This window comes from Phoenix dactylifera, chromosome 5 (assembly GCF_051530095.1).
Source record: "Phoenix dactylifera cultivar Ajwa chromosome 5, Ajwa_hap1_PhDact_Kaust_v1.1, whole genome shotgun sequence".
Lineage (NCBI taxonomy): Eukaryota > Viridiplantae > Streptophyta > Magnoliopsida > Arecales > Arecaceae > Phoenix > Phoenix dactylifera.
The window spans coordinates 1,418,984-1,442,200 of record NC_143194.1 but is presented as its reverse complement, the minus strand read 5'-3'; the positions used below and the strand labels follow the sequence as shown (position 1 = coordinate 1,442,200).

The following is a 23,217-nucleotide window of genomic DNA, read 5'->3' as shown; positions in this document are numbered from 1 at the left end:
AAATAAGCGAGCTGGCCCGCAATACTACCCGCGCATGTCGAAGGCCTGCCCAGGCTGCACGCAGCTCTGCTCCAGGAACCGATATATCGAACAGCTGACAGCCTCCTGCGGCCACTACCCTAGAATGCGGGCCCCGTATGACAAAGCCTGCACCGCCTCGCGTGCCGCCATCCAAAACCGACCCATCAAAGTTGACCTTGAGGAAGCTCGGGGTGGGGGCTCCCAGGTAAAAAACACCAACTGAGGAGCTGCCGAAGCAAGGGGGGAACCCGAGGTGTCCCGAGCTGTCAAAGGTCTATCTGTATAAGGGGCGGGTCTGATCTCCGAGGCCTGTGCTCGAGCAAACTCTGCCGCAAACCTCGGTGACACCCTGCGCTCACCGAGAGTACGGGCATTCCTTGCCAGCCAGATCTGAAGTGCTGTGCAAGTAGCTCTAATGCCCTCCTCGCGTGTCCATAAACTGGCTAGCCACTGCCGTATCATCCTAAGAAACTGTAGCCGCGCACTCCGGGCCCCCTGCGGGATCCCAGCCCACTGCCATGTCGATCTCGCCCATATACACTGGAAGAGCACGTGGTCCACTGACTCCTCAGCTCCACAATGTAACTCTTAAGTACTGTATTTTAATTTACTGAATACACTAAAGGGATCATGGCCTGAACTCCAGATTTCCCATCAAAAAGGAAATAATTTGAGGAACTGAAAAGAAGGAATCTTCCCTTTTGTCACTGATGACTTTGCTTGATCCATCAAGGTTCACTCTCCAAATGCATCCCCCCCCCTCCTCAAAGGATTTGATGATCCCAAATTTGTTTTGATCTTCACAAATATCAAATTTCATTCATCCATACACATAATGTTGAATAATTCTCATAAGAAAACATGTTGTTGCAAGATATAGTCATCATTGTGCCATTACACTCACCATTAAGTCGCACCATGAGAAAGTAGTATCATATTACAATTACTATTCATTGGAGGTAATAAATACAATTTGTGTTGGTAATAGAAAATAACCAACCCTAAATCAAAGACATTATATTACAATTTCATAGAAAATATTACAAATTATCATGCTCGATGACCTGTGCTGCTCTCCATTCCTCACCAGGATTCAGAACCACAGGTACTAGCATTGAAGCAGGACCAGTGCAGATGAAGTAGTCTTTCCCATATCTTTGAGAGAGAGAACCAGGGCTACATAAGTAAATGTCATCATACCCCATCCTTATCACCCTAAATCCAAGACCGCTACCCTGTAAAATATGTTCATGTACTTTATTATTGACAGAAAACGCATACCCTCATTTGGTTAAACATAATAGTCAACATGTCCAGAGTGTTCTTATATTAGTCTATTTGTGCATGAAACGATTCTATCCTTCAAGAATTCTGTGAAGAAATGCAACGAAGCGATCTGAGATTCCTCTTAGTTTCTTAAAAGGGTTAGATGTTAGAATTATAGTTCAGGAGTACCTTCCTCTCTATTAATTTTTTTCTCAAACTAACACTCCCTGCCTACTCACTAGATGATTCTACTAGAAAGAAACAGTAGATCATTTTGAAAATCACAAGAGGTTGAGGTAACAACTGCTAGTCTACAAATATATTAGTCATATAATAAGAAAAGACAATACAAGAGAGTCAGATGGTACTATGGCTTCTGAGTATTATTCTGATTTTAGAATCCAGTCATGTTCTGTGGTTTAAAGAAGGCAAAAAGTTAGCCTCATTTAGACACACACAACATAAAAGCAACCATTTTATTATGTAAGAATAATTAAAGGAAAAACTTGTTTGCAGAAGCGATACATAGCTCATGCATGCATGATCTTAATCCAAGCAAACCAATTTCTGGATACGTTTTATAGATTAATAATGGAAGTTCTCTATTATACGATGACCATGTCTCTATAAATTTGCCATGGCAATAGATGGATTGTGCTTACTCTACATTTTCCCAGACACAATGTTTCATACTTCACACCCTGCATCTATTTTTTTAATTGGCTTTGATATAGCTACTGTTGCACATACATTAATCATGTAGTACATAATAGTCCTCTAAAATTGTCTACAATTTTATTAGTTATATATTTTAAGGTATGCTATTTATTCACAGTTAGGTGTCAACTTGCTCAGTGAAGTCATTGAGTGCTAGTTACCAGTGAACCGGGTTAGAATCCTGTCCTCACCAGATTTGGCCATGCTTCCTCTTGTCCTAGTTCTCAATATCACAGAGAACCAATTTCAAAGATATTAATATCTTCAGTATTAGAAACTAATTACCGAAATATTAGACTCTTATTGGGGGTTTTATCTACTTCAATAATTTTAACAGAGAAAAAATGAAGATTAAGAGATAAAAAAAAAAATCCTAGATGAGAAGAGGAACAATACCTGATCAATAGTTGTATATTTGGAGGGTGGAGTTCTATATATACGCTTCAGTCTCTCCATTGGAGGTGCAGTATAGACTCGACTAAGCTTGCCCCTCAAGATGGTGTACAAATCATCCTCTACAGTCCATGAATCCTTGACCTCCTTGTCAATATCCTTGCTGAAAGCAGAACCCAGGAAGGAGTACCAACTGGGAGGTTCAGGTTCCATTGCATCAGCTGGAGACAAGATACCAAAGCTAGAAGACAGAGGTGGGTGTGCACAATAGGAGCAGCCCCTGAGCCCCTCGACTGCAGAGCCATACCGGCTTTTAAACCTGAGATGGCTCAATATGGCACTTGTGAGCTTTACAGACTCTGCTCCCTTATTCTTTACGACGACTGCGGTTGCCATGCTGAGGGGATAGAGAGATACAATGTATGTTATATGGAGTGAGCCATCTCCATTTGTGCAGCTCAATTCAACCTGCAAAAGATGGCCAAAGAAAAAGAGGTTCCCACTCGACTCAACTATTCATTCTGCAAAGAGAACAATAGCAATGGAACAAATCCAAACCTCAAAACAGATTAAACATAAAAAATATTTGACAACACCATCAATAATCAAATTGTAACTAGAAGGGCATTAGGACTGAAAAGATCGGATCCCTGCATTCATTAATCTTAAGATCCTGCCCATCTTTCTATCACTCCACAGAGGGCAAGGCTGCAATATACCATGTTCTCTAATGGAGCTCCTATCCACAAGAGGTAATATCCTGATAATACTTACCCAAAAGTTATAAAATTATGAAGTATACCATAATAAATATGCAATTATTGTTTTAATAAATTCTTGATGATAAGGATATAAAGAATTAGCTAACAGGCTAAAGCACCGAAACTCAGCCAATGATCCAAGCAAAGGGAAATGACATTCTACATGGAGAAGAAATTTTTGAGCAATAAGATTCTAAATTCAGAATCTCTAGCACTATCCTAAGCATAATCAATCTTTTTTTTTTTGTGGAATTCTCTGAGACAGTCCCTGGGGAATGTCATGCTCTTCTTGTTGCTTTAAACTGTTAGATCGAATTTTTCCAATTATTAATATCAAAATATTCTCTCAAAAATATTAATATCAAGATAAAAGAAAGAAAAGGAAAAAAAAAGAAAAAGAAGAGCGCGAAAAAAGATGGGCTCAGATTTTTCAAATTCATCAAAAATTACAGAACATACTTTATAAGAAAAACAATATCTTCCATCAGAAAAAAGGAGCAGTATCTGAACTAGCATTAGAACAGGATATTGCTACCTGCACTGCATCAATGGAATCCGAGTCGGAATCCTTCACAGCCCACTGGGAAGCGCTCCAAGGAGAACCATCAGGATTCAGTCTTGATACGTCATTGAGAACCAAACCAAGTCCACCTTTCACCAAGCTAGCGGCATCCGACCCGCCGCCGCGAACAGTGTGAAGCACCTCCTCGAATCCTTCATCCTTCCAGTAGACCTTCGGCTTGTAGGATGTGATAAGCCCATCAGGTATGCGTAGGTGGAGCGAGCTCCCGTTTCTTACTCTCAGCTCGACGGTGGGGACATCGCCGGATTCGGTGAACTTAATTCCTTTCCGGCCAAACCTCTTCTCAAGACTCTGTGGAGGAGCTGGGGTGGTGGTGGTGGTTGTGGTGGAAGGAGAGGAGGAGGAGGAGGAGGCCCTGATGGGAGAATGGGGATTGGGCTTGGGGAGATGGAGGGAGAGCAGAGAGGCCATGAGAGACTTCTCTTCTCCCTCCACACATTACAGGGGCCTCATATCTTCACTTCAGGATAGTTTGCGTCCTTGTCTTTATCCAGGCCTTCTCTCTTTTTTGTTCAAATATCAGTTGGCCACTTGTAACAATTTTATTGGTTCACCTCACCACGCCAGGCAACGGATGGTTACCTCAAATATCTTCCAAGTGACGCACTTGATCTCTTTATAGCAGCCTTTGCAATGCAAACTTCGGTTTTTGGTTCTTAACTTCTTATCTAATAAATCACATGAAGAAATATGCCATTGGTTTCTTCAAGAAAATCGGTTTATGCATACATGGAATGCTGAAAATTTTGGTAATTTCGAAGAAAATGAGCAGTTAACACCTTGAAATAGAGAGAGAAAAAATCCTGAGATGAGAATACCGAAAGGGTGCAGCTTTTGGGTCACACCCAATTTGCAAAGGAATTCTAATCTTTGAGGATACTTCAAATGTCAAATTTTTTATGATGTTCAGGTCTTGATTGCTAAAATGGGAAGGCACGAGAGCCAGAAAAAAATGTTTTGAGAACGAAGCCTTCTGTAGGCATCGCTTGGCGACGGTGAGTTCAGGTAAGGTACTTTGGGATGTTGGAGGTGATGTCTGGCATGATGATTTTTAATTATTCTGTGCTGATGGTTTGCTATGTTCTGTTTCTGCTGCTGTTTGCTTGTCTTTGGGTGGGGGTTAACGTTGTTTTGCTGCGGTTGTTTACTGTTTGGAGTCTTTTTGGCTTTGTGCTGGCTAGTCTGGGTGGGTCATCTGGTGTCGTGAAAGTATCAGCTAGCCTATGCCGTGTGTTTTCCAGTACACAATCTAACGATCCAGGATCAGTGGCCTTTTCCTTTACACTATGAATAAAACATCTAAGAGGCAACTTCACTTAATTTCATTTAAGAAATGTTTCTAATTTCAGAAAAAGTTAGGGATGACACCGAAACTCAAAGTTCACAAGCCACAGAGATGGTTACCAAGCTACTTGTTGAGTGATAGGTGCTACAAGAGAATTTATATATCATTTAAGACTAGCATAGCTAAAACTGAATGCAACCACAATTTTAACTTATAATATACACTGTATCTCGGCGTGCAAAGGTCTCCAGAGTATAGGGTGCCAAAACAAATATGCGAGTTGTAAAAGCAAAGGATTATTGCATTCCTGAAAATTTGAGTATGCACCAATGGCAAATTAAGATCCATGAAGTGGACCACAAACTGTGGAAGATTTGTTGGAGTGATTACTGCAGCTCAATCACATCAAGTTTAGCAAAAGCAATGAGATTTAAGTGTGCCTTGGAAAAAATACAGGATGCCTCCGACAATAGAGGGCATATTCTTACTGCTAAAAATGGCATCAAATGACAGTCGATGAGCAAATGTACCTATATCAACCACAAAGCAAAAAAAAATAGAGAAAAAACCAATAATATCACTTAATTTCACGTTCGAAACTGATGCATGTGTTAAAGAATGAAGTATCCCAACCTTGAAGATCTAGCATTGTAATGTGAAAAATAGAACTGCAAAAATCAGACTAAAAGTGATTCAGAATACATTGACATTGCAAGTGGTTGGCTTGTTGAGCTGCTCATGTACCAGGTTTCCCTGGATGGGAATCAAAATTTGCTACCGTCCTCACCTACTAAAATACATAAAACCATTTACAGTTACTACATAGCTGGCGAATTGGTATTAGTCAACCCATATGCACATCATTAATCCTCATCCATCCCGGCCGGTGGGTCTCTCTTTGGGCCGCCTGCTGGTTTTGCCATTATAATCTGCCCAAGGAAAATATGTTTCAACATCAATATATATGGTGCAGGCGCAGGAGGAGAAACAGCAGCAGTTAGAATAGACAATAATTGCAATATAGAAAATGATACCATAAGGAAACTTTGAAATAGGAACAGAGCTCACCTGATCAACCCGGAGAACAGTACAAGCAGCATCTGCAGCATATTTGAGTGCAAAGAATCTGCCCAAAGGATCGGATAATTTTACTAGACGCCTATACCAAGTACTATGTACTAAAGCTACAAAAATATTCTACTTCAGTACAAGCACAAAGCTATAGCTCAGAATACAAGCATAATATATCCATATATACATAATTAAAAAAAGTGAAATAATCAAACAATTAAACGATTGCTGTGAAAGAATATATATAGAGAAGAGCCAATATAAATTATAAGTAGGGAATTATCCTTCTAGGTAAGTCTGTGAGAATATGAATAAGAAATTTTTATTTTCAAAAGCATCCGTATGTAGCAAATGTATCTTGCATCAGCTTAATATAATTGATACATGTGGCCCAACGGTTACCTTAAAAATCTTATCAAACTCACAGCAATAGTACCCCTCATGCCTTCCTTGGTCACTTCTGGATCATTTATATATTTAAGAGATGCTGAAGATAGCAAACCTCAAATCTGACATGAAATATCTTCCAAGGTAAACAACCACTTTTTGAGAAGACGAGGATTCCCCTGCCCACATGCCTAGACAGCGCCTCCCATTTACCACAGAGGGCACATTTTTTGAATATAACTACCATCAAGATTTCTTTCTGACTCAAAGAATAGCTCATTCAGATAAACCAAAGACACATTTCACTCGTAATATCCGAACTGATCATGTCTACAGCAAATGGTTAGATAAGAAAGAAATGAATCTCTGTCTCACCACCGAAAGCATCTAAAAGAACGACTTCTTGTTGCCACTTCTCCAAAAGCAGCACATCTGTGTCTATGAAATTGTCAATTGCTTTTGACATACCAAACTCTAACAATGATAGCCTCCTTGCGGTCACCTCATGCACCTAGTTTAGCCATCTATCTGACAATCCCAGTTATACATTTACCGAGTAAATTTGACACCATTGTGGCAATCGGAAGAATCAATACTGGAAATGCATTCAAAACCATCTAAATTATTCTAAAATGATTGCATCAATAACTGATTAGGCAGTGTCCACGTAAATCCTAAATTAACTAAAGAAAACAAAAAAAAAAAGCTACTAAGAAATTGCAGTTTTAATCAGACAGCTAAAAGCAGATGTTCCATGATGGCATAAAATTTTAAGTTTTAAAAAACATGATTAGGAGAAAGCCAAGATATCAACTGCAGCAAACCAAAAGAATGCTCAATGACTCCAAAAGCAATGAGAAGAGGCTCACTTGGTGAGATAGAGATCCCAGATATTCAAGGTTGAGACATCCTTGCAGACACCTTCTTCCAAGTCAATACCAACTTTGGTGTTTCCAGCAGCATGTTCAGCATACAAGGAAGAAATAATCTCCATAGTGTTCAGCCCAGCATTCTCAGCCAGGGTCCTAGGTACCATTTCAAAGCTTTCAGCAAATTTTGCAATTGCATACTGATCCAAACTGCAACAAAAGAATCAAAATTACTAGATGAATTGACAAATTTCAGGACCACTGGCATGTGAAAATTTTCTGCTTGCCTTTGCGAACCATTGCCAAAAAACAAAACAAAAATACAGAATTAACTATCGCATTGGAAGTTGCATATGAAGAACTTTAAAGAGGGTTTTTCTTCTCTTCCCAAGGTGAGAGACACCACCAGAGGGAGGGAGGATGAGAGAATTTATTGGCATCAAGATGCCACCTTAACCCACAAAGCATTCATAAAAGGTACAGGATTTTGATTTCAGGAGAGAGAATAAGACACAAAATAGGAGCAAAAGAAAATGGAGAAACAAAAAGAGAGGGACGAGTATGGAGGTGAAATCCATCACAAGATATTTTTCCCCCATTCAGTAGTTAATCTTATTACCACAATTTTTTGGTGTCTTTTCAACATAAAAAAGACATTTAAAGGGCACAAAGGACAATCCTATAAAACCAAGACCATCCTAATCCTTTTATCTTATGCCATCGTTCAAGCCTTCAAGGCATATTTTGGTACATCATTTCCTTACTCTAAACTATGTGTAGGCTTGCATAATGATATAAACATAACTAACGATTGGTAGTAATTATATTTAATCTGGAGATATCATTATCATACATAATTACAAATCAAACATTACAGTGCTAGGAAACTTGGAAATCCCAAAGAAGGATATTGACAGTAACACAAAATAAAACATTTGATAAGAAAGGATAATAAAAAGCAACAACACTTGTTAGATTATACATTCCATCAGATTGTCTTTCAGCATATTTAAGAAGATTAGAGCAGAATAAGAAATAATACCCCGTCTCTTTAAGGGAAAATTCTTTCAACTTTCTTGCCAACTCTATCTCCGTAGCAGCAGCCCCAGGAACTATGCGACTGTCCCTGCACATTGCCTGTTGAGTGATGGAAAGACTGCGTTAGCAGGAGTGAAAAAGGTCAAACTTACATAACGTGTAAAAATGCAAATAAGATGTATCACTTATGCCCTTGCTTCTCGTTATCTTAATGCTGAAGTTCCTACCATAAAAAGAAATTATATTTCAAGATTCACCTTGTATGTATTAGCACCGTCATCAACAGCCCTTTCAAGGTCATCTAATATACTATCTGTACTACCTCGTAAGACCACGGTAGAAACTGAGTTTCCACCTTCTTCATTTTTCACAATAGTCACCTATTTAAATAAAAGGCGAGACAATTGATGTTTAAGAAAGCAAGCTAACCAAAAGAACTTTCAAAACATTAATAAAGATGATGGCTGTTGTAGATATGGCAACAATACCCGAACACCACCAATTTCTTCCACTGAAACAGAGTCAGCGTATCCCAGCTCTTCAGGATTTGGTTGGCTAAGTTTCAGCTGTGTTTATAATCAAAGCAAAGTATTACATGTGATAGTAAGCACCATCTACTTATATAATTAAAAAAGAAAAAGACTCTCAGGTAAGAAAGAAACTTACAAGAGCTACAGCACCAGTTGTACGGCAAAACCTCCGCAATTCAAACTTTGAGCTAATTTTTAGAACCATGAGTCTGTAAGAGATGGAAGAAATTAGTAACATTGGCTTCATATATCATCAGATACCTACAAGTCAGAGCTTTGATGTTTTGCACCAAAAAGAAAAGCTCTATTCCAGTGACGTCTCATATGAGCCACACACTCACTATACAAAGGAAAATGCATGAGAAAATGTCTCCATATGCACAAATAAACCATCTAAGCTCATGCAGGCCCTTGTGTTGCTTAAGTCATCTAGGTCAAAAGAATCTGAGGAAAGCATAAATCAAAATAAACAACTGATTTTTAAACATTATAAAACTCTGATAAAATATTCCTTTGACTCATCTATGTAGATGAGATTAGGCCTCTTGCTTTTGTTTTACTTTGTTAATTTCACCTATGAAGTACCACATTTAACACAAATAAAAAAGGGAATTCTCACAATAATATAGTCATGCAAGTATACTTGCGCAGGTCTAAACAAAATACACAATGCACAAGCCTAACAAGCATGGGTTTAGTTTCAGAAGAAAATTGGAAATTAAGATCATGACCTTTCAGTCTTGAGCTTAACTGATCTGAAAGCAGGCTTGCTTCCAAGTTTACGCTGAAACGAACATGCTAAATTTAATTTAGATATAGGATTATGTAGATGAGATTAGCCCTCTTGTTTTTGTTTTACTTGGTTATTTTCACCTACGCAGTACCACGTTTAACACAAAGAAAAAAAGAAAATTCTCACAATAATATAGTCATGCAAGTATACTTGCACAGGTCTAAACAAAATGCACAATGCACAAGCCTAACAAACATGGTTTAAACTTTCAGCAGAAAATTGGAAATTGAGATCATGACCTTTCAGTCTTGGGCTTAACTGATCTTAAAGCAGGCTTGATTCCGAGTTTATGCTGAAACTAACATGCTAAATATAATTTAGATATAGGAGTTTGTGCTAATTTTGTCATTTCCTCATTTCTCTGAATTCCAAGAAGCATTATTGCCAAAATCAAGATTCCAATTTAAAGATGTTTTTGAGACAAGGATATCAAGAGATTTTGACAAGAAACTTGTTTTAAATAGTGTAACCCAAAGCACAAAACCCAATTATGTAGATTGTCAAACTTTTAAGTTGCCACAAACAATGTGAAAGGTTTATTCGAGCATTTTATTTTTAAATAAGTGCAACCCTTTGATCATTTCACAGAAGAAGATACAATTGTGATATACCAAAAGATCCCAGATAACACAATATGCTCCAAAACAAATATTAATTTATTTTTTTGCTTGTTTTAACATTTATATTTCCCAAAACTCTCATGACATTGGGATTTTCTATAATCTCTGGGACTGGTGTGCCAAAACTAAAGTTAACTGTCAAAACCATCTACACTGAAAAAATTCATTTGGCCAGGCTCAAACGAAACTGAAACTAAAATCAAGTTTCTGAACCTTGCTATCAATTAGATTACAATGTAGAAATTCTCATTTGCAAATGCAAACAAGCATTCAAACATAGGTATGAAAGGCATAAATATCGAAAGTTAATGAAATAGGATCAGGCAAGAAATGACGAAGAAATTGAAAACCTGGGATCAAAATGATGTACCAAGAGAGAGGAAAAGGGGGGAAGAGAGAAAGAGATGGGAAATACACTAAACCCACACAAACCCACATAGTAATTGATCAACCTCATACAATGACAAGGAACTAAAAATGAAAAATCATATTCCAAGGCCAAATATAATAGCAGAATAAACTTCCCTGGCACTCAAGAAAATACAACCTTAAAGCATACAGGTCTCAGCTGAATAATGAAAATAAGACAAACCAATGTATATTGGCACTAGACTACTAGCTATATGTAGGACTTACATGAATTTTAAGAAGTAAAAACGATCGGAACATATTTCTGCCACAGTAGTCCATGTATTGAGATTAATCACCAGATTGATATAAAAAGAAAAAAGAAATGCAAGAAACAGAAGGGAAAATTCTTTTAAAAAAATAAATTTTATTCTATAGAAATTAGATAACACTGCTCATCCAAGAGATAGTTCCATCAAAATTGTATGCTAGTAAGGTATAAATGACATTTAGTATGAGAAGAAGAGCTCATTTACTTGTAGCGCTCACAAAAATGCAATGCCATGTCTCCAACTGCAGCTCCACTGACGACCACCTTAGCACCTGAGTCAGCAACTGCTTTAATGAGCTCCTCGACTTTGGCTTCTTCAGTTTTTGCATAATTTTCTAGCTGCAAACAGCATTCATATTTTCCATCAAGGTCAGGTTATCACTTACCAACCACGAACACCACCATCATCATCATCCAATTGTCACATGTCCAATGGTTATATGCAACTATTTTGAGAAAAAAAATGCTTACTTTTTAAACCTTGGAACTTAGAAACTAGGTTTATGTTTGGCATTGTTGTCATTTTTCTGTTTTCTAAAAAATGAAACCAAAAACACATGTTTCTTCTTTTCCTAAACTTCTGGCAAAAGATTCATGTTTGGTAGTCATTGTCATTTTCCAACTTTTTATAGCAGAACCTAGAAAAACATGTTAAATAAGCAGAAACATAAATATTCACATGCAGAGATGATCTCCATAAAAACAATTACAAGCACATTAAAATCTTTAATTCCTATCACCATAGCAAAAATAAATCGCACAAAATGACTGAATACTAAAGTTCTCAAATTGTCATGACAAGCAACGCATTACAAGAATCATTAAACCTCTCAACTTGTTTTGATTCATATTTACCAAAATCAAATAAAGAACAGAAAAAGCATCATTATCTGGATCTTGCCATTAACCATATTGGATTTCTATTTAGATCAGTCCGGAAATTGACCAGCATACAATAAACACTCCTTTGGAAGGAAGAAGGAGAAATGATAAGAAGGGTCAAAGGGAAAAATGTAGGGCATGGCCATGGAGAAAGAAGGAGAAGAAGACGAGAGCGATCTCCTGGCTCAGCACTACTCAACTCGTGGAGTGCCACATACCCTGCTGACAACAACTGCAGCAGTCACAAGTCTGGTCCATTAATGTGGGGAGGAGACGAACTGACCAGATTGCATTAGATCAAGTTTGAAATAGTCAGAGAAGGGAGAGATGAACCAAGCAGAGAAGTTGGAAATGAAAGGGGTTGGTGCGGAGAGGTTATACAGAAAAAAAACATACTATTAAAAAAAAATAGCACACATCATTGGTTTGCGGGTATTTACTTTTTTCAAAAAAAGGAAAACTGCACGCGAAACAGCTTGGCAGTCAGACAAAAAGAAGAAATTTATCGTGAATGGAAAAGATATAGCATTAAAATTTCATAAGCATGAACCAAAGATCTAATAAGATTCCCTTTTTTTAGTGTCCAAGGAAAAAGGCAGAACACGTGAACGTGACAACTTATATTCAAATAAGCATACTACTATATTTGGCAACCGCACAAATAGTTAAATTGACTGACAATGTATTTCCTCTGCAATTGAAGCTTTTATCATGCTGAGATCACACTTGTAACACAAGATACAAACTATTTATTTAATAGAACATAGTATTTATTCATCTAACCCCAGATAATCCAGCAAATCAATGGGCTTTCTTGATTTACACAAAAAATTACTTTTAATTAATCGGAATTTATATATTATTCAAAAGAATTATTGGTGATGCAAGTGGGTTGTATAGTCCATGAGAGATTTTTCTTTACTATTGCAATTACAAATTAAAATTTTGTAGTTCCAGAAACAAGGACAAAACTATCATGTCTCGTTACAGTGCTGATCAAGGCTGACACATTACAGTGTTGAACATGAAAAAATGTTCTTAGGGTCAGGATGAGCTCTTAAATTGTATCTAATTGGATCAAGGATCAAATCTTGGATCATGAGATTTTACCAAGTTCCTTCAAAAAACAAAAAATATACAACTATTAAAGAAATGTGAAATTTAAAAAAGCGAGTTAATTGAAATATAGGTGACTGAAGAATGAAAGGTCATGCCTATTGAAATATAGTTTCTTCACCAGAAGCCAATTTTATAGCACGTCTAATGAAAAAAACATCATGTTCAGTAATTCAAGATATTTATATGCTTCCACTGCAAAAAAATTGTTCAATTATTGTTTTAGGTAGAATATTAACAAAATTTAAATAGTTGTAACAGATGGTTACAAAAAAGACAGATTTGCCTCTTGCATTTAAATCCATGAATTCTAATTTTTTTTTTTTTTTGCATTTTAGAAGTTCAAAACCTGAGGCTTATTCGTAATAAATAAATGATTCTAAAAGACAAATATTCTAATTAAACTAAAGAAATAGGATTCTGCATGGTTTAATATGCAAATAAAATGTTCAATTTGAATCTTATGATCCATGGGACTACAAGATTGATGATATGGATCCCAATTTTGCGATCATAACTTCCCTTATCCAAGGATGAGATCCAGATTTTTTAAGTCTTTTTGATTTGGATTAAAAGATTTTAAGCATGTGCATGAGAATATATGTTATATTACTCATTTCTTTAACAACTATTTTTTTTAATTTCTTAATACAAGTTCACAGACTGTTTTCAACAAATAAATATAGTTTGTAACTAGTTTACATAAACTTAGGATCAAAAAGCATCCTAAAAATCAGTGATGATTGCAATTTCACAAGTGCATTGCAAGTTAATACTAATTTAAATTTAACAACTATTTTACATATAAGAATGCAACTAAGCTCAAAATCTATCGTAGAAATGTTACGTGGGGAATTACATACATTGAAACCTTAACAACATAATAACTGTTGTACACATGCTGTGGATATTATGAAAATCTCATATACTACTAGTGTTTGATGTAGAAATGACTACTTTTGTATCACTTATCTCACTTTCTCTATAGACTGGGTCTTGAATTCTTGATCAAAAATAGAAGAGACATAACTGCAGGAATTCCTGGTTATTTAGGGCCTATTTGGTAAATCTAGCAAAATTGGGCGGGATTTCCTACAAGAATCCGGCCTATTGGCCTTCCCAACTCTTATTCTTCTAAAATCCTAATCTTAGCCTAAATCCCATTTGTGGGCTTGTTGGATTGCAAGAAGAAAAAAAAGAGCCATGGATGTCTTTTTTTCCCTCCCACAGGATTCAGGCTGAGGGAGGTATGTGTTTATATGGGCTCTAACCAAATAGACTGCCAACTATATGAATCTAATAGAAAATTTGACCCAATCATGCTGGATTTTCCAAACAGATCTATTTGGTTATTCTTATAAGATTAGGCTGAAAATCCTACAGGTTTCGCGGATTGGGTGGCCCATTTAAGCATGGCTCTATCAACCAAACACCTCCTAGCCTAAATCCCATGGGAAGAAAAAAAAAGACTTTGAAGATGCAAGCTAAATAGACCCTCTTCAACCATTTGAGGCATGGTATGCCGAACCGGCCAGTACGGGCCGGTACAAACCGGTCCGGCCAGCTACCGGTACACCGGAGCCGTGAAAACCGGTACAGGCCGGTTCCGTGCCGGAGACGAAGAAGACAAAGAGAAAAAGAGAGAGCGCAGGGAAGAGAGGGAGGGAGAGCACCTTCGGTCGCCATCGGAGAGCCGCGGAGGGGCGTCGGAGGCCGGCAGGGGGCGGGGGAACCCGCGGGGGCGCGGCGGAGGCCGAGGCCGCAACCGCGTCCACTATTTCGAAATTAAAAACCTCGGCCTCCGCCGCGCCCCCGCGGGTTCCCTCGCCCCCCGCCGGCCTCCGACGCCCCTCCGCGGCTCTTCGATGGCGGCCGAAGGTGCTCTCCCTCCCTCTCTTCCCCGCGCTCTCTCTTTTTCTCTTCGTCTTCCCCGGCTCCGGCGGGGAAGAGCTTTCCGGTTCGTACCGTCCGATTTCGGTACGAACCGGAATGGTACCGGTCCGGTAGGCAACCGGTACGCCTACCGGACCCGGTACGGCGGATCTTGATTTGAGGTCTTTTTTTCTTCCTACAGCCCAAAAGCTAGAATTTGGGTAGGCCCTCTAAAGATGCAAGCTAGATAGGCCAATAGGCATGATTCCTATAGAATTTTCAGCCCAATCCCGTAGGAATATCCAAACAAGTCCTTATATTTGAAACATTGGTTTAAATTATGAAAAAAGCATATGCTATCATGCATGTTACGTGGGTTCAGCTACAACCATTGGTTATGGGTGTGTCTAGGAGTTGGACACACCCTACCCCCAAATTTTGGGATACAAGGAGCCATCTAAAAAGGATCATAAAATTGGGCAGACAACTGCAACTTGGGCATAATTCCATATTGCATGTACAGTCTTTTTGAGTGAATATACTCACTTAGCATAAAAGCCATACTCCACATTTAGTATGAAAATGAGCTTGTAACCCACAGCAAGGGAATCTTGCTGATGGATGACAACCATCCATATAATGCTCCTTAATGAAGAAACGCAATGCTAGACTAGTAGTTTTCATGAAGATATCTATGCCTCACTTACCAGGCATTAACTTGGAGCCCCACCAATGGTCTATCCCTCGTTAATCACAATAACCCTTAAACCACACCAATCCCCCTTCCCCATTTTCCATCATCTGAGCTCCTTCGATAACCAACAATTTTGCTCATCTATTAGCAGAATATGCAATCGAAACTGCTTGTAACTATACTTGGTATCTCTCATTTCCCCATTTTTTAAGTTAAGGAGAAGAACTAAGTTTCTTATCCTGAGGAGATTCAGTGGAATGAAACTAACCCAAGGACTTTCCAATGAAAAAAGAAATCCATTTTTCAATGCCCAGATTAAACACCTCTCCTTCGTCACATGCCCAATCTCTTGCAGTAACCCGCTCAAGTGCCATGCTACCTCCGAGATACCATGTCTACAGCAAGCCTCCTCCATGTACCCTTGAACTCTATGCTTGGTAAGTTAACACATCCCACCAATGGCCAACGTCCTCCCACTTTAACACCCGCCCCTTCACCCTTTGAACCTTTTTCTTTCTACCCCCCCCCCCCCAACCCCTCCTTCTCCCTCTGCCTTTGGCTTCTTAGATTTCTCAAAAGCAAGGTTAACTGGTTTTGCTAACATGTTATGCACATCCGCACATGTACATGTGTCAACATTGGTACATGGGGGAACTAGTATAGTTGAGATATCACACCAACATATCTAGGAGTATTAAGCAATGCACTTGACACGATCATACGCATTAGCATGGTATGAAGGTAAACACCCCTATATCATGCCGATAACCTGTTGACAAGGTATGCATCTACGATATGTACAATATGAATGAGCATTCTCATATTAGGCACACAAAAGAATACGATATGATGTTTAAATTTTCTAACAATAGGAAATTGATCGATTGTAATATATATTGGCTTTTTAATATGTTGTCTACCTATATTGGCATGCCTTACTATACCAATGATAATATCATATCATAGAGTATCAACATGTATAGCCTGATAGAGCATCAATACACGAATATTGTTGCTTTGTGATATAAAATATTAGTTAGTAAATAGTTTAGTTTTTCGCTTGGAATAATCAATATTATGCAATTTCACATCTCAATTTGTTACTACCTCAAAAAATCTAAGCTAGATAATAGATAATTGCTTATTTATTAAAGAAAGCACCAAGTTAAATGGGTCATTTGCAACTTGCAATAACAGACAATAACAAAGAAAAATTGAGATTTAAGTATCTAGATAGAATCACCAATGGTATTTAAGAACACCCGTCTAAGACTTTCCAAAGTTTTGAGAGGCAATTTACAACAAACAAATGTGACTACATCAGTGCTGGTTGACCCATAATACGCATGTAGTACTTAAAAACTTTTCTTACACCTTTTAAAAGTGAAAAAAAACTGAAAAAATATAGAAATGGGAGAACAACAATACCCATATAGGCAGTACCAAGAGCCAATACATTACATCACATCACTGACACTTGGTACAAGGGGAATACCATGTTTCAATTCTTTACATGTCTGGTATGTTATGCCCAGTATGAAGCAGCAAGATTTGGTATTTAAATCCTTGGTCAAAATACTACCTGTTCAGCATTATGAATCAAAACAGTTCCCTTTGTTTCAGTTGCAGATGTATCAACACCTCCAGCAAACACCACAATCTACAAAAAGAATGCATCATTAAAATGATTATGTAAGCAGACTAAGCACCAAAAGAAGTTGAATAAATGCTTTAAATATCAGAAAACAATGTCAGAGGATTAAAGAGAAGGTAGTTATCAAGGTTCGCTATCTTGGTACCGAACTCCGTACTGGTGCCACACTATCACTATATTGGTATGGTATGGTACGGTACGGAATCTTTTTGGTTACTGAATGTTGGTACACCACCCATACCGGATACCGATACCGAATTGGTACAGTACGGTATGCCCCATACCATCCGGTGCTAGCCAGTACGGCGAACTATGGTAGTTAACTTGTAGTCTCATGGTTATTAAACTGCTAGATTCCTAGATTCCCATTTAACTATATCTAGTCTCGTAGGTTAAGTAGGATATCCCATTTTTTATGCTAAGATAATGAACTAGTGCTCCAATAGAGATAACAGGCTTGGTACAAAAGGATATGACAACATGCACAACACCTAACCACAAGTAAAGCATAAAACAGATACAAATACATACAATTGGACTATGTAAAGTTAACTTGCTAAGAAACACATACTGCACAACCCTGAAGTGTGCAATTAAGCATTACATGTCAGAGCTTGTAATCTAATTCTTACTTATGTCATAGGAAACCAATAAAAGGAAAAACAGACATGCAATAGGTTCAAGGGCCCTGATCCAAACCCGATACAACCTGCTGGTGAGTACAGATTGACCAACCAGTACCTAGCCCACAAACCCAACAGTCTGGTTAGGCAGGTCGATCGGGTAAATGGGCCAGGTCAAAAATTGCCACCATTACCTCAACAGTAGGTGGGCATGTCAAGCAACAAGAATGCAATATATACTTCTCTTTGTACCCTAGGAGACCAAGTTCCCTCAAAGAGAGGAAAATAATGCTTTTGAATTGATGCTTGCATCTTTTCAAGCAAATATCTATAACATCTTGAACAATTCAGACCCAATTTTCCCGCTCAACGACTACCAAATGCGACAATGATTATTAAGGAGGCATGTTTTTGTAGCAAACAGTTGTTAATATCACATACTAGCATGTCAAGACCAACTAAAGAACTCAAATACCATTTTATCAAAAAAAGAACTCAATTACCATAAGAATGAACCAGATCATATCTTTATATGCACATATGCATATATATATAATATAGATTTATATACATATATACATACATATGCATACACATATAGAGTTGGACTATACACTTTAGGTTAATTCCTTGTAAAAAGGACATAACGATTTTAAAATTAATGATAGCTCATCCAAATTGTAGATCCAAATTATTGACCATAATCTATACTAAAAAAAATTGCCTAAAATTAAAAATTCATATTTCTGAATTCTCTAACCTATGCATCAAGTTGAAATAATAATCTACATATGCTAAAACAGCTATATTTAAATCCACTAGGTTTTGATGATTTGATCATAGTAAAACACAATATCATGCCATTTAAACCATCCACTTTGACGCCAACTTGATGATTAGATCAGAAAACACCAAAACACAAGAATTTTGAATTGTAGGCTTTTTTTATAGCATGGAACATGTTCAATGGTTTGAATCTTGAATTTAGATAAACTATCATTGATTTTGAATGATCAATCATTTTTCAAGGAGTTAACATAAAGCATGTAGTGCAACTCATATATATGTCTGATAGGAAAGCCTTGAAGTCCACCACATGCATGCTAGGCTTTGAGGCCTCCCATGCCATACTAAAATAAGGTCAAGAGTCTAGTGCATGCTGGACTTCAAAGCCTACTACTTAAAATCAACAAAACATGCTAGATCGTATTTTTTTTATTATTTAGTTTCATGTTTTCCCTAAGTAGCATGGAAAAATAGAAGTAATAGCTTTATCTTTTTATCTATAGCTAGACTCAGGCTCCATAGGGATTCTTCCCTGCACCTGCATTGCATGCATGGAACCCTATAATGAGTCAGGACAGCAGGGTTTCGTCCCATCCTTTACAAAAAGGCTTTTTTGGAGCTCACCTACACTGACAACTCAAAGCCAGGCTCTCCCAAAAAAGGCCAACAAAAAAAAACCCCTTAAGGTTGACAGGTAAATTTCTACATAACAACACATTATCTGCATCACTATGACAAGAGCATTAGGTTTTGATTGTTTCAATAAGAAACAGAAATGAAGAGATGATCTCATAAATTTTTACATGTCTTGCACTCTAAAATAACAAAGTTATGTAGTTTTAGGATGTTATGTACACCTCAAGGTTTACATAATCAAATGGAGATATTAAAGCATTTTAATCAATTACTCTAGAAAAGAAAATGATGAAGCGACAGAAATGAATAGTAATTGTCGTGTTTGCCACCCATGCCCATGGTATGATCTTAGACCAAATATCACCAGAAAATAAACCACATTTCGAGAGGTGCTATATGTGTAACATCAAAAGACCCAAAAAAGGCAAAATTAATTAAGAAACAATTATACTATTTACCTTTGCCTTTTCCATTCTCTTTATACTTCCGATGGCATCATTTTTTAAGACCATCCCACGAACAACCGTACAATTGTGCAAGCCACCTCCAAGCAGCTTTGCAACTCGAACATTATCTACATTAAAGTTTGCGGGATTTTTTGGACAGACTTGGATGCATGCCTGACATGCAACATGTCATTCATAATAATGATAAAACCAACAAAATAATGGATGAGCTCAGGTGTTGAGGTACTCACATCAGCAATAAGAGGACACAAAATACCTTCTTGCCCAAACTGCTTGCTAGCAACAGCAGCTTTCATTCGAGAAAATACTTCATCTTTGTTTCTCACATCCATGGTTTCTGATCCTTTCTCAACCAACCCATCTAATAATTTCACCGTCTGAGCATTAAGATATAAAATGCACATATGAGCACCACGGTTCTTAGATATATTGAATTAACAGCATTAACATTTCACAAAAGCAGCAAGAACCTTATTGATCGCTTTTGTATAGCCACTAATTATTTCACTGGGATGCAGCCCCATCCTGATAAGCTCCTCCGCATTTTGAAGGAGTTCACCAGCAAAAGAAATTGTAAGATTAGCTCCATCACCAATCTCCTCTTGTTGGGCCTTTCCTGCCAGCACCAAAATCCTGGCAGCAGGATGCTGGACCTCTAGCTCATTCACGATAGTGGCAGCATCATTTGTTACAAATAGCTTGTCCAGATGATTGATAACCATTTTATTCATGCCTGGATAAATTATTAAAAAAATTAATGGATACAACCATAAACCCAACTCATAGTACATCCATAATCAGGCCAGCAATAATCACAGAACACCATTATACACGTGCATCCACACCAAGGATGAAACCATTCATGAAATTTGGGAAAACTCAAAATAGTCTTCAAAATTTTCTGCTCTGCATGTCATGCAAAAATTCAAGAAAACAACACATGAAATATCACTAAACCACCAAAACTACCAGCTTTCTTCCCAATTTTCCAGCAAAACAGGAAGCAATAAGTTACTCTAAAGCAAAGTTAAGCATGTAGAAGCCAAATAAATTCCATAAGAAATTCTTGAATTGGATAGTAAAGATCCGGAAATAAATAAAGAAGAAACATTTTTCATCAATAATAAACCATTCCCTCCACCAGCAAACCCAACCCAAAAATTAAGAGAAAAGACAAGCTTCTGAGGTATCAAATCAAGTACAACAGTATTCGTTCACTAGACAATCTTCAAAAAAAAAAAGCAAAAATCATATAAGCTGCCTTCGTCCGAAGCTCAAGTAAGTTCCACAAGAAATGCTGGAAATAGAATATATACAAACCCAAAAAATAAAGCTTCCAGCATCTACTCAGGTTTACAAATGCATGCGCCCAACAACTTGAAAAGATTTTTTTTTAAAAAAAAATATAACTTTACATTATTTGGAACTCGATTCTCTTTAGATTTACTTTCATATCTGCAAGTGATTAAAGACAACAGAAACCGTGCAGATTACACCACGACAAAAGTGAAACCTCATCACAGAACAAGTACAATGCACTCATAGAATCACTATGAAAGTAACAATGCGACCTCGAAACCCCAAACAAATCCCTAAAAGATCAAATCTTGGGCCAAGAAAATTTAACATTTAATGAGATTTTAAGCGGTGGAGACCCTCACCATTGGGGCCGAGGGAGGTGCGAGTGATGACCGAGAGCTGCTTGCAAGCATCGATGTTCTTGACCACCGCCTCGTCGAGCCCCGACAAGTGCTTGTGCCCTTCCTTGAGCATCGCCTGGATCCCGTACGGCTGCATCTGGAACACCATCTTGCCGTCCACTCCCCCACAGGAATCCAATCAAATCGACTCGAGACGAAGGAGAAGCAAACCTAGAATCCCTCGAGCGGCTGTGATCGAAACCCTAGAATCAGGAGCCCACAATCAGAAGCGAAGGAAGGGAAGGAGAACCCTGGAGAAAGAAGCGAGAGATGAGAAATCCTACAAGGTCCCAAACCCACTCTAGAACCGAAAGCTATTAGGTAAGTTGAGGGACGAAGGAGGGGTTTAAGTGTAAAAAAAAACAAAAAACAAAAAAATTGCAGCCATCACGTGATATACACATTGTGATGCGGAAGGATCTACACTCATTGGGTTCGAGCCACCCGAACCCGGTCCAGACCCGAGGGTTTAATTTTGGCATCTGTGCTGGTCAAGCCAGTAACTTGTTAGCTTAATTTCTTCTCTGGTGCAAGACACAATCACACAATGGCACTTCCATGGCCATCTGTTTTAACTCGGACTCCAAAGCCAACCCTCCTTACATAACCATCCAACGTTACAATTAAAATCTACTAGATGCTTAGCCATTTGTTACATTAGTGGGGCGGTAGAGGGCTAGAGAGATATGGAGGAGGTCTCTTGTCTCTCTTCCCCAGTTGGTGGTGTCGATACAGGATCTGCTGCAGTTGTTGAAAGATTCATTCCGGCGGCTCTGTTGAGGCAAGGGTTCTTAGAGCATATCTGGCCTACCACATCTGGTTGGACAGGAATGCGGGCTTGTTTGAGGGCAGGAGGTCCTCGCCGAGGTTGGTGGTGGTTAGAGCAGTGCTTCAGGCTGGAGAGGTGATCTCATGCGCTGCTATGTGTTCTCTTGGGACGGCCGGGGACATATGGGGTACTCGCTTCGCTGTTACAACGCCCAGGTTTACTTTTGTTTCTTGGGTGCCCCCAACCTCTGGTTTTCTCGAGGTGAACTTTGATGGTAGTGTGGCGGCGGATGGGAGGTCAGGAGGGGTTGGATTTGTGATCAGAGACCATCGTGGCAGCCTGGTTGCAGAAGGGGGTCGTCATGCACCAGGTCTTACCGTAGTTGGGGCAGAGCTTCGGACTACTTGGGAAGTGATATCATATACGAGGCGGGTGCTCGGTGCCGAGCGGGTGTACATCGAGGGAGATTCATCGACGGTGATCGAGTGGATACGGCGTGCAGACAGGTATAGGGATGGTCATCCACTGATACGCGACACACGCAGGTTGGTTGTTGAGTTGGGCGAGCATCAGGTTGCGCATACTTTTCGGAAGGCAAACAGGGCTACAGACTGGGTCGCCTCCTATGTTGCACGACATTCCGGGGAGTTCTTGTGGACGTCCATATATAGCAGAGCTTCCGCTCCCATTGTACTCTTTACTTTCTTTTGACTTGGCAGGATGTACTCACGTTAGAGCTATATAAATTGCCGTTTTCACCAAAAAAAAAAAAAAAAAAGACGGAAATATGTTATATCGGGCACCACGTGTATGGTGGTGCACTGTATCAATCATGCATCTCGATTTCTATAAACCTCATGCATTATGCGCTCATCTTATATTGCTACCCTACGCCCCTTGCAGTTATGATTTTCTAGTGCACCGCAGGCGTGGTGCACGTGGTGCAGAATATAATTTCTTAACAACAGAAGATTAAAAGCCAAACCGAAAGATCTTGAGATTGGC

At 38.5% G+C, this 23,217-nt stretch overlaps 3 protein-coding genes across 4 annotated transcripts; 1 reads left to right on the top strand and 2 right to left on the bottom strand.

The window, feature by feature from the left end:
* Positions 1 to 885: 885 nt before the first annotated feature.
* Positions 886 to 4,210, bottom strand: PNSB2 (NDH-dependent cyclic electron flow 1). Its single transcript, XM_008810323.6, has 3 exons — positions 3,694 to 4,210; positions 2,401 to 2,865; positions 886 to 1,256 (listed from the first exon to the last, which is right to left on the bottom strand). Exons 1-3 carry the CDS (start codon positions 4,150 to 4,152, stop codon positions 1,062 to 1,064), a joined length of 1,119 nt encoding a protein of 372 aa, XP_008808545.1. The 5' UTR covers positions 4,153 to 4,210; the 3' UTR covers positions 886 to 1,061.
* A 1,373-nt stretch (positions 4,211 to 5,583) lies between these two features.
* Positions 5,584 to 21,836, bottom strand: LOC103720559 (T-complex protein 1 subunit theta-like). Of its 2 annotated transcripts, none has more exons than XR_015986827.1 (14): positions 21,728 to 21,836; positions 21,405 to 21,646; positions 20,214 to 20,476; positions 19,974 to 20,120; positions 19,735 to 19,896; positions 17,160 to 17,237; positions 11,219 to 11,352; positions 9,058 to 9,130; positions 8,880 to 8,957; positions 8,649 to 8,771; positions 8,396 to 8,490; positions 7,354 to 7,563; positions 6,095 to 6,210; positions 5,584 to 5,955 (listed from the first exon to the last, which is right to left on the bottom strand). XR_015986827.1 is itself a non-coding variant. In XM_039129546.2 (14 exons), the coding sequence occupies exons 2-14, from the start codon at positions 21,550 to 21,552 to the stop codon at positions 5,890 to 5,892; spliced, it is 1,635 nt and encodes a 544-aa protein (XP_038985474.1). In that variant the 5' UTR covers positions 21,553 to 21,646; positions 21,728 to 21,836; the 3' UTR covers positions 5,584 to 5,889. The 2 variants fall into 2 exon arrangements, 1 of the variants encoding a protein (XP_038985474.1); XM_039129546.2 differs by having other exon boundaries at positions 6,095 to 6,152.
* Positions 21,837 to 22,129: 293 nt separating this feature from the next.
* LOC148703298 (uncharacterized) lies at positions 22,130 to 22,923 on the top strand. Its single transcript, XM_088722922.1, has 2 exons — positions 22,130 to 22,224; positions 22,272 to 22,923. Exons 1-2 carry the CDS (start codon positions 22,130 to 22,132, stop codon positions 22,921 to 22,923), a joined length of 747 nt encoding a protein of 248 aa, XP_088579048.1.
* Positions 22,924 to 23,217: the final 294 nt, after the last annotated feature.